The 14302-nt window shown below is 45.8% G+C and overlaps 2 protein-coding genes and 1 pseudogene across 3 annotated transcripts; all 3 read left to right on the plus strand.

The window, feature by feature from the left end:
* On the plus strand, positions 1-2952 carry LOC116212366 (annotated as a pseudogene).
* Positions 2953-9314: 6362 nt separating this feature from the next.
* LOC116211981 lies at positions 9315-12016 on the plus strand. Of its 2 annotated transcripts, XM_031546541.1 has the most exons (5): positions 9315-9453; positions 9542-9667; positions 10046-10161; positions 10800-10904; positions 11194-12016. In XM_031546541.1, exons 2-5 carry the CDS (start codon positions 9596-9598, stop codon positions 11693-11695), a joined length of 795 nt encoding a protein of 264 aa, XP_031402401.1. In that variant the 5' UTR covers positions 9315-9453; positions 9542-9595; the 3' UTR covers positions 11696-12016. The 2 variants fall into 2 exon arrangements, with proteins under 2 accessions (XP_031402401.1, XP_031402400.1); XM_031546540.1 differs by lacking the exon at positions 9315-9453 and having other exon boundaries at positions 9495-9667.
* A 1114-nt stretch (positions 12017-13130) lies between these two features.
* LOC116211679 (AT-hook motif nuclear-localized protein 29-like) lies at positions 13131-14302 on the plus strand. Its single transcript, XM_031546153.1, has one exon. It carries the CDS (start codon positions 13221-13223, stop codon positions 14061-14063), a length of 843 nt encoding a protein of 280 aa, XP_031402013.1. The 5' UTR covers positions 13131-13220; the 3' UTR covers positions 14064-14302.

Consider the following 14302-nt stretch of genomic DNA (forward strand, 5'->3'; position numbering starts at 1 on the left):
CTTTCTTGGAAACCCACGTTGGAGAGAAGAAGAAGCAGCAGCAGAAGCAGATCAGAGATAGAGAGAGAGAGAGAGGATGGAGAAATTAATGGAGATGAGAGAGAAGAGGTCGGCAGCAGCAACAGAAGCAGAACAAGGCAAGTAATATCAACAGAAGAAAATTACGCAGGAAAGAAGAAGCAGAAGCAAAGACGCATAGTTCCGTTCGTTACCCATTTTCCTGCAAAAAGCAAAATCTTTCCACCACCATCATCTCTCTCTCTCCTCCTCGATCCTCAGCTCTACTACTAGCAGTAGCAGTAGGAGTAGCGCTAGCTGCTGCTGCTGCAGCAGAAGCAGAGACCCACATCCGACAGAGAGGAAGCTGCGACAGGAACCCCTTTTGATTCAATTAACGAGCTCTCTCTCTCCTCATCCCCCCTCGCCCTCTCTCTCTCATCTGTATGCTGCAACAAGCTTTATCTCTGCAGCAGCAGCAGTAGCAGAAGAAGAAAGAAGAAGAAGACGACGAACCCACTTCACATAACACTCACATAGAAAGAAAGGAGGAGGAACGGAAGGAGGAGAAGCAAGCGGCTGACGGGATTTGTGTGAGTGATAGTGACGACAAGAATTAGTATTAGAATCCGACAGAACAGTTGTGGCTACTACAAGGAGGCAGTTGTCGGACTCTGGCGCCTTCGCTGACTGGGTCGCTTCCTCCTCTTCCTCCGCCTTGGGGGACCTCTCCCTCGGCTTCAATGCCGGTCCCACCCCCCACGTCGGCCAACCCCCACCCCCCATCCCCCTTCCTCCACCTCCGCACCTCTCTGGTCCCACCCCAACACATCCTCCTCCCGCTCCGCCGTCAACTATGGCCTCCCTCCCGAGATGGGCATGTCGTCGTCGCGCCTGCCTCCTCCTTCCACCACCACCACCACACCACCATCACGACCCCGTCGTCTCGCTGCGACACTCCGCCCCCGGCTCCACCGCGCTTGGCGTCGGTGTTGGGGTCGGTGTGATTCCTCTCCTCGCGGCGACACCGTGCCTAGGCCCTCCAACATCGCCGTCGACGATCCCGATAACAACAACAGCAACGTCCTCGCTGCTAGAAATCGGGGCGCCGGGAGTGGTGGCACTGGAGGGGGAGGGATTCAGCTGTGGCAGAATCACCAGCAGGCTTCTCAGCTAACCACCCATCACTACTCACTACTTGAAGAAACCCACCATCCTTGATCAGAGCAGCAATCCAGCAAATCTGCTTTCAGGAGGAGTTGGCGGCGTGGGCAGCGGCGCCAGCATCACTGCTGCAGCCGCGGCGGGTGGCGGCACCACCACGTGCCAGGACTGCGGGAACCAGGCGAAGAAGGACTGCAGCTACCGCCGGTGCAGGACCTGCTGTAAGAGCCGGGGCTTCGACTGCGCCACTCATGTGAAGAGCACGTGGGTCCCCGCCGCTCGAAGGCGGGAGCGACAGCTCATGGGGACAGCGGGCGGGCGGGGCGGTGCCGGGTCGTCCACGTCGACCTCCGGAGCCAAGAAAGCCAGGCTCATCCCTTCTCAGACAACCACCGACGAATTCCCACACCTCTACCTCTACACCACTCCCCCTCGGAGCTTCGACACCGCGGGCTCCAGCCGCCAAGGTTCTCCGATCCTCGTCTTCCACGTTATACTCAGACAGATAATAGTAACAGAAAATTCTCAAGCCTGCTCGTTTTCAGGGGGGCGCTTGATGACAAGTTTCTTCATTTCACCTCAATTTCTCAGAAAACATAAGCAAAGTACTGTTTTTGTTTTCTTGAACATTAAGTTTTTATAATTTCTTGTGTGTTTCTTCATAATTCCCTATGTTTTCCATAAAATGTAGCCGTAAATCGAAGAATCCAACGTCTTTTGTCGCATTTAGGTTTTAGGGTTTATGTGTATAATTCAATTGAATTATATTTCCCGCAAGATTGACACGTACTACATTTCCCATGGATTCAAAATTAAGCTTTCATTTCACCCAAAACAAAAACTCGAATCTTTCATGTGGGTTGATTCTCGATCGATTTGATTATTTTGATCATGCAGGATTATTTGATTCATTTTTATTTTCAATCAAAATTTTCCTCTTTGAATTCCCCTTGGGTGTTCACATCAGAATTCAGAAAGTTCAAGTCTTTCTGTTTGGGGGAATGAAAGGTTTACAAATTTAGATGTGTCGCTAATTGGGTGATTTTTATTCGACTGCAGATCCGAGCTTCAAGGAGTCCTTGCCGGGGCAAGTCCGAACACCTGCTGTCTTCAAGTGCGTGAGAGTGACCGCGGTGGATGATGGGGAAGACGAATACGCATACCAGGCGGTCGTGAAAATCGGCGGCCATGTGTTCAAAGGGTTTCTTTACGACCAAGGCATTGAAGGGCGGGAAGGGTTACCGAACATCTCGGACCTCCACTTAGGCGGCGGAGGTGGCGGTGATCGGAACGCGGCCTCCTCATCCTCTCCAATGGTCGATCCTTCTGATGTCTATGCTGCCTCGGGGGGCGGGCTGCTCGGGGGTCCCACCTATGGTAACCCCATGAACTGATATTCTTGGTAAATGACAAGTTAATCGGTTATGAACTTATGATCTTGTATTGCATTCAAATCGATGCGGGCTTGCATTCCAATTGATTGACACCTCCCGCACTCGATTCTTAGTAGATTTGACCTTTTCTAGGGTTTTAGTTCCGCATATTGCCCTTCTCACTTGTGTATGTATTAACCCCCATTCGCCACGGTTTCCCTTGTTTTCAGCTTCTTGCATTTGATTCTTAGATGGGTCCACCTCTGTCAGCTCGGTTGCCTCGTAAGGCTCCGAGAATTCCCTCTATTGGAAGAAGGTGCACAGTTCTAATTTGTAAGCATAACTGTGTATTCTCCAGCAATTTGCTCTTAATTACCGTTACTCATAATAAAAAGGTGTCCTAATCTTCTTAATGATATACATAATCGACTATTGTTTCTGCACGCTCTCGGAAAATTCAGTTGTCATCGGTAAAATCTACAGCAACGAAACAGAATCTTCCTTCTTCTTTTTTTCTTTTTTTCTTTTTTTCTTTTCCCGTTCTGCAGACTCTTTTCTCTTGGAATGACTATTGGTTTTCCTCCCTTTGAACATTTACATACAAATCAACTCTTTCCACTTTTTGTTCTATGGAAAATTGTTGATGCTACCTTTCCTATTTAATCATAATGTGTTAGCTGTAGCCCATCATCACACCATCCCGGTACTTCTTCCATATACGCTCCTCATCTTGTGATATAATTTCAGGATTGATTAAAGTCAACTGTGGAACAGTTTGATTATTGCCTAAGTTAAGCTTTTGGCTATGTTCGAAAGTGCTAAGCTTAAGACTTTGGAATGCATAGTTGTTATAATGTCACCATCCCTTCAGTGCATATTGCAGTAAAAGCTCTTCAGTGGGATATGCTTTTTCAACCTGTTTTACCACTCCTTCCATTTCCACATTCCAAACAAGACTCGTACTTTTTCATCCATCGGTGCGAGACCTCTCTTTTTCCTTCATTTGAGTTTGCGTCAGTTGGCCTTAGAGACTGTCCTAAAGTGCAACATATTATGGTTCCAAGTTGTCATTCTCATCTTTGCTCTAACATATACATATTGCTTTATCGACTGTACTTGCTATGATTTTTGCGATTATTAAGGTTATCAGGATGTGTTGTGTGCAATGAATCTGCTGATCGGGGTCAATCTATGCATCTTACTGTGAGAGGTCTGATCGCTTAATTAAAATGATAATACCCTCTATTTCCAGGATGCTTCATGCTTCTTTATGTGAACTTTATCCCTTTGGGATTTGTGTCCTAAATCGGGGTTTATTAATATACTAATTAAGCAGGATGAATATAATATACTGCGTGCAGTCTCTATTCATTGTCCTTATGGAATTCATTCTGCTCCCTCACTGACAGGCCGCCCTCCGGTGGATGTTTGTCTATCATCTAAGCATTTTTAACACATTTGATTGATGTCTGTGCTGCATATAATATAATTATGCCAAGGGTTCACTCCCATACAATGTTGCGTGTTTGCTGCTGCCTGCCCATGCTGTGTTGTCTCACCATGCCTTGATCATGTTGCTGATTAATTTAACTTCTCAGGACCATTTAGCCTTTTCATGAGATAGTCTTTCTGGAGTGCATGGATTCACACATCTCGTATGCAAATTAGGAAACTTTTGAAGCTGTCGAATTATTCTTGTGATCATGGCTTCTCGTCCCGGGTTTTAATAGATCACTTCAGTATTCATGTGAGGCTCATTGGTACGGGGAAACTGCTCGTTTGGAAGTTTGATCTTACACCGTCTGTGTTGACATTTGTTGGTTTCTTTGCTCTTAATGGCATGGATACTCTTTGTAGCTTGTCATCTTCTTGGGCGTGCCTACATTTCATTGCTTACCTACTGGTGTTTCGTGCTGCCACGAGCATCGCGGGTAGTCGTGTTTGCTAAAACCTAATATTCTGATCGTGCAAACTACTGTTGTCATTCGTCTTAACTATGTTCTGCTTCGAGGCTTGATCTGTGCCTCTTTTTTGTTCAAAGTAGATTGAAGTACGGGCTCTTTTTGTGGCTGATGATTATCTGTTTTATTAGTGGCATCGTCTTTCTTCGCCATGCATGCTTTTGCTCGGCTTCGTGGATGTTTCAGATGCCAAACTCAGTGAGCGTTGATTATTCTAATCTCAAAGTGTCTTTTATGGATACTGAAAAAGTCATACAAGTGCAGGCTGCAACTTATGGGCAACTTTTTGCCTAGTTAGGGCACAAATAAAGAAATATCTCATTTTAGGAAATTTCTAGCATGATTCTATGTCACTGTGGTATGAAATCTCTTCACTTTTGGGTGTATACGTTTGGGTGTGGAGTGGGTTACGGGGTCCACACGTATCCAATACGGGGGGAAATTGTGTTAGCATGACATGGAGTCATTCAATAGGGGTAATATTCTATATTATATTTCCAAGGCGGGGAAATCCTGTTAGCTTGACACGGGTCATACAAGAGGGGTCTCACATTCTATATTGACATATAATTTTCTTTTATAAATTAATATATCTTGATATTCCACAGCTCTTGCCTGTTAGGGTTTCAGTGCTACTTTTGCATTGCTGGCTTATTTTCCCTAATACATTTTCTATATTCTTGTCCTTTTATATATATATATATATATGTGTGTGCGCTTGTTTATTTTATTCATGAAAAAGAGGGTGTGATACCCTCATAGATTAATCCTAAATGAGTTATCTTTTTTTGCATGTTAGTGGATGCACAAAGTGGTCTCATGCATGTCATTGTCGAAGGAACCAAAGGGTCATCAATTCTCCATATGGTGGTCACTTGTCAGGTTGTTTTGCGGTGTAATTTCGCGTATATATATATTACCGGGAGGAATCGGATCGATGCAAACGACGTAAATGAGTATAGATTCTAGACTTAAGGTTTTCGATATCTTTCTTAAAGGTCCTTCACGATATATCTCCGGCTGCAATGTATTATTTGATAATTCGAGAGCAACAGATTAACCCAAAAGAACATATATGAAGAACGAGGAATTGGCTTCACGTCTGTCCATTGATAAGATTTCTGATCTCTTGGTAAAGCATGCATGTGGGTTTTTGTACTTCGAGCTAGTGAAGGAGCTGCAAGTATAGATGGCGAGATCCATATGAATATGAACCGGGGTGAGAATTGAGATCAATTGACTTACCAGGGCTTTGCTCGTACTTGCTATAATGAGACCTCACCTCACTATATGTGGGCCTTAGGTGACATGCGCATTGAGTAACACTTGGCACATTTTTCTCTCGGTGTTGGGCCCAGGAGTCCAACTTGATGGGCAATATTGGCCCAGTGGGCCCGTGATTTAGGCTTGACGGGGGACTAACTAACCCCACGGGAGTCTAGGAAAAGGGAATAAATGACAAAGTGGTGTTATTTTATGATGTTCATGTCTAGACCAAGTTATCTATTGGATTGCATATATTATACGTGCATGGGAGAGAGGGATATCATCATATTCATATACGAGCTCTCTCTCTCTCTTACACACACTATGCGATACCTAACCTCTCTATATGTAGGTTGCATCGACTAAACCTCGGCCCATTCGTTTCGGTGTCAAGCCCACGCACCCAACTCGGTGGAAGAGATTAGCCTGAACTTTGCACCTCTAGGGGACAAACCTTATAGGAGCTTAGAAAAAAGAGGATAAAAGACAAATCGGGCCGTTATATAATTTCGGTGTTTACATCAAATTATTATTTATATACTGGATGGACTACCTATTACACTTGCCCGTGGGAAACATACATCAACATCCAAGTGCGACAATAAGGTTCCGATGTCTGTATACTTGTTGCCTATATGGTACATGAGTTAATATCGGCTGCTATATTACAGGTATGTACTTCGAGTGTTGTGCTTCTTATCGTGGAATATCTCTGTTAGCTTGTCAATCTTGGGCAGGGATAGGCTCGAGGGAGTCTCGGTACACGATTCCTTGAGCGCCCACATGGGCTCCAAACTCTAAGCCAGTTTACAATTGGTATCAGTGCAAGCCATGGTGAGAGAAATCCAACACGATGCGGGGTCGACAAGGAATGCAACAGCAAGCGTAAGGACGCTTTGGCTCAGGCAAGGAAGTGCTTTCCTACCGGAGGCGAGAATGGAAACCATTATCAGTCCTCTCATGACCGTAACATGCCTAGTAGTGGCCCATTGCAGCTCATCAAAGCCCAATTTCATTGCCAATAGCCCACTTAGGCCTGTTAGTGGCCCAAGCAAGCCTGCAAGAGCGCGTTTTGTTGACCACTTATACCCATAAGCCCTTTTACGACCCACGCAAGTCTACGAGTTGCCCATTAGTAGCTTGTTGAGGCCCGTGAGTATCCCACGCGGGCACATTGAATGCTTTTTGAGCCTTTTTAATGCCCCACTCAATCCCTATTGTGACTTAGCCATGCCCATTAGAAGCTTGTTCAGTCATATATTATTAGGCTTCTCATGCTTGTAAAAGGCCAGATAATGGTTCATTTCATGCGCATTAAAGGCCCACCGATACCTTTAGTGGCCCACCCTATCCCGCCAGTAGCCTAACCAAGCTTACAAATGGCCCTATTTTTAGACCCACTCAGACACGCAACGAACCCTTTTATTTTGGCTCAGCCAGCTGAGTCCTGTAATTAGCTTTCTCAATCCCGTTGGTTGCCTACTCAAAGCTTTAATGTCCTAGTTTGGTCCAATGTTGGCTCACTAAGGCCCATTGGATGCTTAACCGTGAGAGACCAGATAGTGGTCCACTGCAGGCCTATTAAAGGCCGACCTGCACCGCTAATGGCCCACAAAAATTTGTTGGTGGTCTAACCAATCTCATAACAGGCCCTACTGTGGATTTGCTTAAACCCACAATAAACTCTTATACGAACTACTCATGCTTACAAGTTACCCTATGATGGCCCCTTAAGGCCTGTGATCAGTAGCCTACTTAAGCCCATTGAATGCCTACTCAGCCCTGTTATTTGCCCAATCACGTCCATTACTATCACATTTAATCTCGGGGCCTAGTATAGCTAATTAGATGCTTGTTAAGGCCTTTTTTTGCTCACTCAAACTCGTGAGAGACTCGATAGTGGCCCATTACAAGACCACATGCACCTCCAGTAGTCCACTATGTCCCCGTGCGTAGCCCAATTAAGTCTACAAGAGGCCATTTTGTGGGCCTACTCAGACTTACGAGAAGACCTCTTACGACCCACTTAAGTTGGCAAATGGACTATAGGTGGTCCGGCAAGGCCGGCTTTTGGCCTACCCAAACTCATTAAATGCCCACTCTACCTTGTTAATGGCCTAGTCAAGTCTATTGTTGCTCCAATCAAGCTTGTTAGTGGCCCACTTAGACGCACTGGACACTTGCTTATACTTGTTATCGGTTCACCTATGCTTGTGAGGGGCCTTATTGCGGCCTGCTACAAGCTCGTGAGTGGCCACCCCAGGCTTTTGGATGTCTATTCCGCCCTACTAATAATCCAATCAATTCAACTATTAGCCTGCATTGACTCGCTGGTGGCCTGCCTGGATCCAGTCCTATAAGTGGCCTAAACAAGCTTGTAAGTGGCTCTTTTGTGGACCTACACATACCGAAAACAAACTCCTTTATTTGTGCTTGGCTAGCTGAGTCCTGTAAATGGCCTTCCCAATCTTATTGGGCCCATTAAAGGCCCACCCACACCATTAGTGGCCTTCTGAAATCTGTTGGTGGCCCAACTAAACCCACAACAAGCCCTATTGTAGATTCGTTCAGATCCACAATAAGCCTTTATATGATCCACTTATGCTTGCAAGTAGTCCCTTACGGCCCGCGAGTAATCCACCTAAGCCCATTGGATGCCCGCTCAACTGTGTTGGTGGCCCAATCATGTCTATTATTGTCCTGCTTAATCTTGTTGGTGGCTTAGTCAAGCTAATTGAATACTTGCCGGGGCCCTTTTTTGCCCACTCATATTTGTGAAAAGGCTCTAATGTGGACCACTACAAGCCCATCTTCTACTAGTCCACTGAGTCTCGTTGGTGGCCCAATGAAATCTCCAAGAGGCCGTTTTGTGGACCTACTCAGACTTTCAAAAAGACCTTTTATAGCCACTCAAGCCTACAAGTGGAACAAATGTGGCCTAATGTGTCCGGTCATTGGCTTGCCTAGGCCCGTTGGATGTCCAATTAACCCTATCAGTGGCTAATCAAGTCCATTATTAGCCCAATCGCGCTTGTTGATGGCCCATCATGCGCATTAGGCACTTACTTAAGCCCGTTATTGGGTACCCACCATGTGAGGGGCCTGATTATGGCCTACTCCATATCCATGAATGGCCAACTCAACCATTTGGATGCCTACTCTGCCCCATTAATGATCCAATCAGGTTCGCTATTAGCACGCACAGACTCGTTGGTGGCCTACCCTCGCCCATTGGGCGTTTTTCACAAGACTATTATTATTAGTCCACTCATGCCCGTAACAGACCCAGTAGTGGCCCATTGCAGACCCATTAAAAGCCCCCATGCATCACCTCGTGAGTAAGTCTGGGCCCATTTCGTGTCGGTGTTGGGCCCACCGACCTAACTCTGATGGATAACATTGGCCTAGTGGGCCTGACCGGGGACAAGCCCCATTGGAGTTGAGGAAAAGAAAAGGGCTAAAATACAGAGCGATGCCGCGCAGGGCAGCCACGTGGCAAGTGCGGTCAGCTGTCCACACACCGCCGCCCCAAAATCTCCGGAAGGAAACTGGAAATTACGTGAAAGCCCCAAAATCTCGCTTTCTTTCTCGTGCGATCCTCTCTCTCTCTCTCTCTCTCTCTCTCTCTCTCTCCCCCTCCCTCTCTCCCCGTGGAATCCGAATTATTCTTCGGCATCTCTCTCTGCGGCACGGTAGCACATATACATCCAAAGTTTGGTCGATTCTGCTTCTTCGTCTATGGTTTTTTATCGTAAAGCCGTGTGGATTTCTCCTATACAGAGTCGTCAAGCATCGGTTCCTACGGCCGCGGAAGATTCGGAGTCCGCCATCGCCATGGCCACCGCCATCGGAGCTCAAGGTGGGCAGCTGGTCGGCTATTTCGAGGATCTATCAGTTCAGGATCTGGTATGCTTCTCCTCCTCTTTTCTCTTTAAGCAATCTGTCATTTGCCGCGGTTTGGCTGCAGATCTAGTTGATCCGATTGGATTAATCTATCGGTTGTTGCCACTGAATGGAGTGGACGAATGAAGGAGCGGATGATATACTGTTTACGAAGGATTAAATGATCTGATAGTATAGCTCCTACGCTGTGCAGATGCTTGATTGAGCGGACTGTCAAAGATTCCTTATGAGTGGTTTAATTGTGACATGTTGTTATTAACCGATTGGTGCATGAAGCCGAAACTTTTAGCTTATTGCCACCGTTTGTGTCTGTGGATTCCGATTTACGGTTGGAGCTTGACGAGAAAATCGTGTTGTCAATGTCGAATATCTGATCTATAGGAGGATGAACAGAGTTCCGTGAGGTGTGGTAAGCATGGAGAGGTGTGTGCTATATGCCTGGACAAGATTGAGCTGGAGGAGACTGCTCTTATAAAAGGTTGCGAGCACGCATACTGGTTTGTCTGACTCATCTGTCCTGTTATCTGCTCAGATCTTTCACTTCTTCCTTTTGTGGAGAAGCGCTGTTGTCTTGTTGCTGAGAGCTATGACTTTCCTTGTGCCCGGAGTGTTATGCAATGGTTGTTGAGTGTTGATGAACATAGGTGTGGGGAGTTTGGGATGCGGGAATTGTCCTTGAGTTTGTGTGCTATTTAGGTGTTATTGAAGGTGTCTTGACAAAGTAATAGAGTGTAGCATACTCGATGTTCCTGAATGGAAGAGGGACAGATAGAACTAGACTGGTCTTGAAATCATTTGACAAGTGATTGACGGGTGACTTCTTTTTTGCAACTACTTGATTGCGAGAGAAAGCACTATCCATGATAATCCCACTCCAAATGGGAACATACACTGATATTGGACAGCACTTGAGGATTGTTTGGTGAAAAGATGTAAATACTGCAGCCTATGTTCATTGTATTTTTGGGGAGGCACGTAGCGGATGCTTCCAGTGTTGCTTCATGTTTATTGCTTCTTGATGTGGGTTTCTGTTTCATGACATCTTCTAGTGAGTGAGGAAAAGAATAGACGTGTAGAGGAGTGAGATGCGGTTTCTATGTTTCCTTTTTTGTGACAACTAGTACTTTTGGTGCAGCGTGACATGTATCTTGCGCTGGGCCACGTATAAAGAGAAGCCAACCTGTCCTCAGTGTAAACATCCACTCGAGTTCCTCAATGTTCATCGTTCACTTGATGGGAGGTAGGAGACACTGAAATGTCCCTTTCCTTTACTACACTATGTTGCAAGTGAATAAATGTTCTATCATATGGCCTATAGATTGGATTTTCTGATGAGTGTTGGCAGGAGAATGCCTCAATTTCGATCATTTTCAAGAGAAAATAATCATATTCAAATGTCTAAGATTGATTAGGAACCTTCTAGTCTTCTGCATTCCATTCTGCCTCCAGATTCTGTGAAATCGCCGCTGAAAATTGGATCTTGTTTCTGTACCTCGCTGATGGCATTGTTTATCTTGTCCTCTCAACAGCCTTCATGACTACATGCTTGAGGAGAGTGTGTGCCTGCTTCTTCGAGCCATGTGGTTCAATCCCTTGGTCGTGGAGGACTATGGGAATATGTACGATGATCTAGAAGACTACATCCCTTACGAGGATGAGACGTTTTATGATTATGATTATAGTTATGAGGACGATGATGGCAATCTAGATGAAGATGACTACTTCAACGTCTCGCCTGGTCTTCGGATTGGTAATCGTAGATGGGGAGAAAACGGGTATGTGAGGGCCGGACGCCAAGAAGCCCGACCCATTTGTCAATCAAATTTCTCTGATTCAGGATCTTCTAGCTCGTCATCTTCCAGACAGCCCAAAAAGAAAGAGGCACCTAAAAAGGAAGCGACAGGGCGGAGGGCTAAGAGAGCGCTTAAGCGTGAGGCTGCAGATAAAGCAGCTGCAGCCAAACGTGAGGTTGCAGGTAAGGCGGCTGCAGCCAATCGTGAAATGCATCTAGCAGTGTCAGGTGGGGAGTGAACCGGTGTATTTAGTCTGTTTGCTTCTTCATTTGAAGCCGTAACCTTCTGTACAGTAATTCCTCTAAAGTAAAAAGTGGTAGGTGGTTGTGTAGTGATCTTTGTCATCGATGAGGTCCTCTGCGGCCAAAAAGAAAAAGATAAGGTCTTCTGAGGTAGGAATAAACAGATGTTCTTCTGCACATTATTCGCTCGACATGAACGCGTCGTGTCACTGGTTATTTTAAATGGGTCAAGATGGGAGAATTCCAATTGTTGTTGATGCCTGTAGTTCAATGTTTGATGGGAATGATAGCATTATGCCAGATTCAAATTTGCTGCAGACGAATTACTATCAATGGTCGGCTCCGTTATTGGTTTGTTTGTCGACTGGTGGAGTTGGTCCAAATCAGTCATGGATCAATTTCGCGATTGGAAACTGATTTTGGATCAAATGATTACTTAATTGAACAACAGCACATGTACCGGAACTCAATTAGTGATAAGAGCTCTTCCTTGGGCATCAGTGCTTTCCGAGTCTTTATCCTTTGCGTGTCTCTCCTTAAACCAACCTGCATTTAAGTGTAGCCGTCATTGCCTGTGAAGTTAGTGAACGTCCATTGCAGGTCGGATACTCTATTGGCTTCACGGCGGTCAGCAGGCCCGGTACCTATCCGTTGAGACAGCATACCAAAATTATCATGCTTCGGTTAGTCTCATTTAACCCATAGTATTCGAACTCTTCCGCAAAGTCAACTGGATTTGTTTGGTTTTAGAGTTGAATAGATATTCAATTCTACTTTGTTTTATGAAATAAGAAAAGAAAAAAAAACAATCGTTGCAACTGTCGATAAATATTTGGACGCGTGAGAAAATGTATATATATATATAGATGTGAAAGGATACGGGAAATTTATTATTGAAAAATTGGCTATAAAAATGGTGAGGAAAAAATATGAGTAAAAAATTATTATTAAATAAAAGAAAAATATAAAATAACAATGACCGTAGTGTTAAATTTGGATAAGAATATAGTTGAATTGGGTAGTAGTTATTTTATTTTAGAAACAAATGCAAGCTAGAACATTCTATTGTACCCTCTCAATATCATAATGTAATACTTACAAACACGCGCTCATAATTAGACTAAATCATGTTCGAGTCAAATTGGTTTATTAGGAAGTGAGTATCTCTTAATTATGAATTTTTTCTATCTACAAACTCTAACTTGAAATTTTATTTGAAAAAAAAGAGATATTGGACTACCTTAACCAATTCAAATTGGTAGTGTCCAAATAATTTCTTTTGATGGAAAAACTGGAAAGATATTATTATTATAATTTTGAGAGATCGGATATTAAAAAGTTGTTTTCGCCTTTGATTAGTGCGCTTATTGAAAATTAAATTTGTATTTTCTCTTTACGGAACTGAAACTCTTTATGAGTCCAACTCTTTATGATCCTCGAAAAGACAACTCTCTCTCTCTCTCTCGTACTTGAGAGTCAGTCCCTTTTACTTTCCCCTCCGTTCCGACAAACATTTCTCCGATGTCGGACTACGGGAACGCCATGACCCTCTCTCATCACCTGACATCCGAAGACTCCGACTCCGACCACACCCTCGCCAGTGGCTCACCCGCCCCACGCCCGCTGTCCTCCAGGGCCTCCCAGCTCCAGGCCTCCGCCTCCGAGGGGCCGGGGTCGTCCTCGGCCACGAAAAAGCCGAGGGGGAGGCCCCCGGGGTCGAAGAACAAGCCGAAGCCGCCTCTCGTGATCACCCGGGAGAGCGAGTCCGCCATGAAGCCGGTGGTCCTCGAGATCTCCGCGGGGTCCGACGTCATCGAGATGGTCACTAGCTTCGCCAGGCGGCGGCGCGTGGGGGTGACCCTCCTGAGCGGAACGGGGACGGTGTCGAACGTCACGCTCCGCCACCCCATGTCGTCGAACTCCCACGCGCCGGGCTCCCTCATCTCCCTACACGGGCCCTTCCACCTCCTCTCCCTCTGGGGCTCCTTCATGGGCTTCAACACCAACGCCAAGACTGCCGCCGCCGCCTCAAAGCAGGCTGCTGCAGCCTCGGCCCCCGTCCCGGCCCAGCACGGGTTCGGGATAACGCTGTCGGGGGCGCAGGGGCAGGTGTTCGGGGGAGTGGTGGGGGGAAAGGTGGTGGCAGCGGGCCCGGTGGTTGTTGTGGCGGCGACGTTCCTGAACCCACCAACGCACAGGCTGCCTCCGCCCCAGGAGGAGCGCGAGGGCGGCAGTGGGGCCGACGAAGACGAAGAAGAACATCAGACGGGGGGAAGAAGCATTGCGAAGGAGGCGGAGGCGGGTACGGGGCCGGTGAGATCATGTGTACTCCAATTTCGGCACTGCCTCCTAGTTTCTAATTAGGCTGAGCTAAGGAAGATAATTAATCCATCATTAGTTAATGTTAGCAAATTACTAATTGACTGAGGTGAGGTGATGTGATCAATTAATTATTGGGAGCTTATTCAGTTTGTCATTAGTTAGCTTTGACTTAAATTATATGGATGATGATGATGCGGGCTAGCTGATGAGGTTGACTTATCATTATTATTATTTTAATTCTTATGCTCGTGCTCGTGCTCGTGCATGCATGGGATTGTCTA

The sequence above is a fragment of the Punica granatum genome, chromosome 6 (genome assembly GCF_007655135.1).
Source record: "Punica granatum isolate Tunisia-2019 chromosome 6, ASM765513v2, whole genome shotgun sequence".
In the NCBI taxonomy this organism is placed as follows: Eukaryota; Viridiplantae; Streptophyta; class Magnoliopsida; order Myrtales; family Lythraceae; genus Punica; species Punica granatum.

Excerpts from the sequence above, each read along its gene's own strand:
- LOC116211981 (XM_031546540.1), top strand. The coding sequence starts at position 9,500 with ATGGTTTTTTATCGTAAAGCCGTGTGGATTTCTCCTATACAGAGTCGT. Across the intron at positions 9,668-10,045 it reads ATCTATCAGTTCAGGATCTG|GAGGATGAACAGAGTTCCGT; the intron begins GTATGCTTCTCC and ends TCTGATCTATAG. Across the intron at positions 10,905-11,193 it reads CATCGTTCACTTGATGGGAG|CCTTCATGACTACATGCTTG; the intron begins GTAGGAGACACT and ends TCCTCTCAACAG.
- LOC116211679 (XM_031546153.1), top strand. The coding sequence starts at position 13,221 with ATGTCGGACTACGGGAACGCCATGACCCTCTCTCATCACCTGACATCC.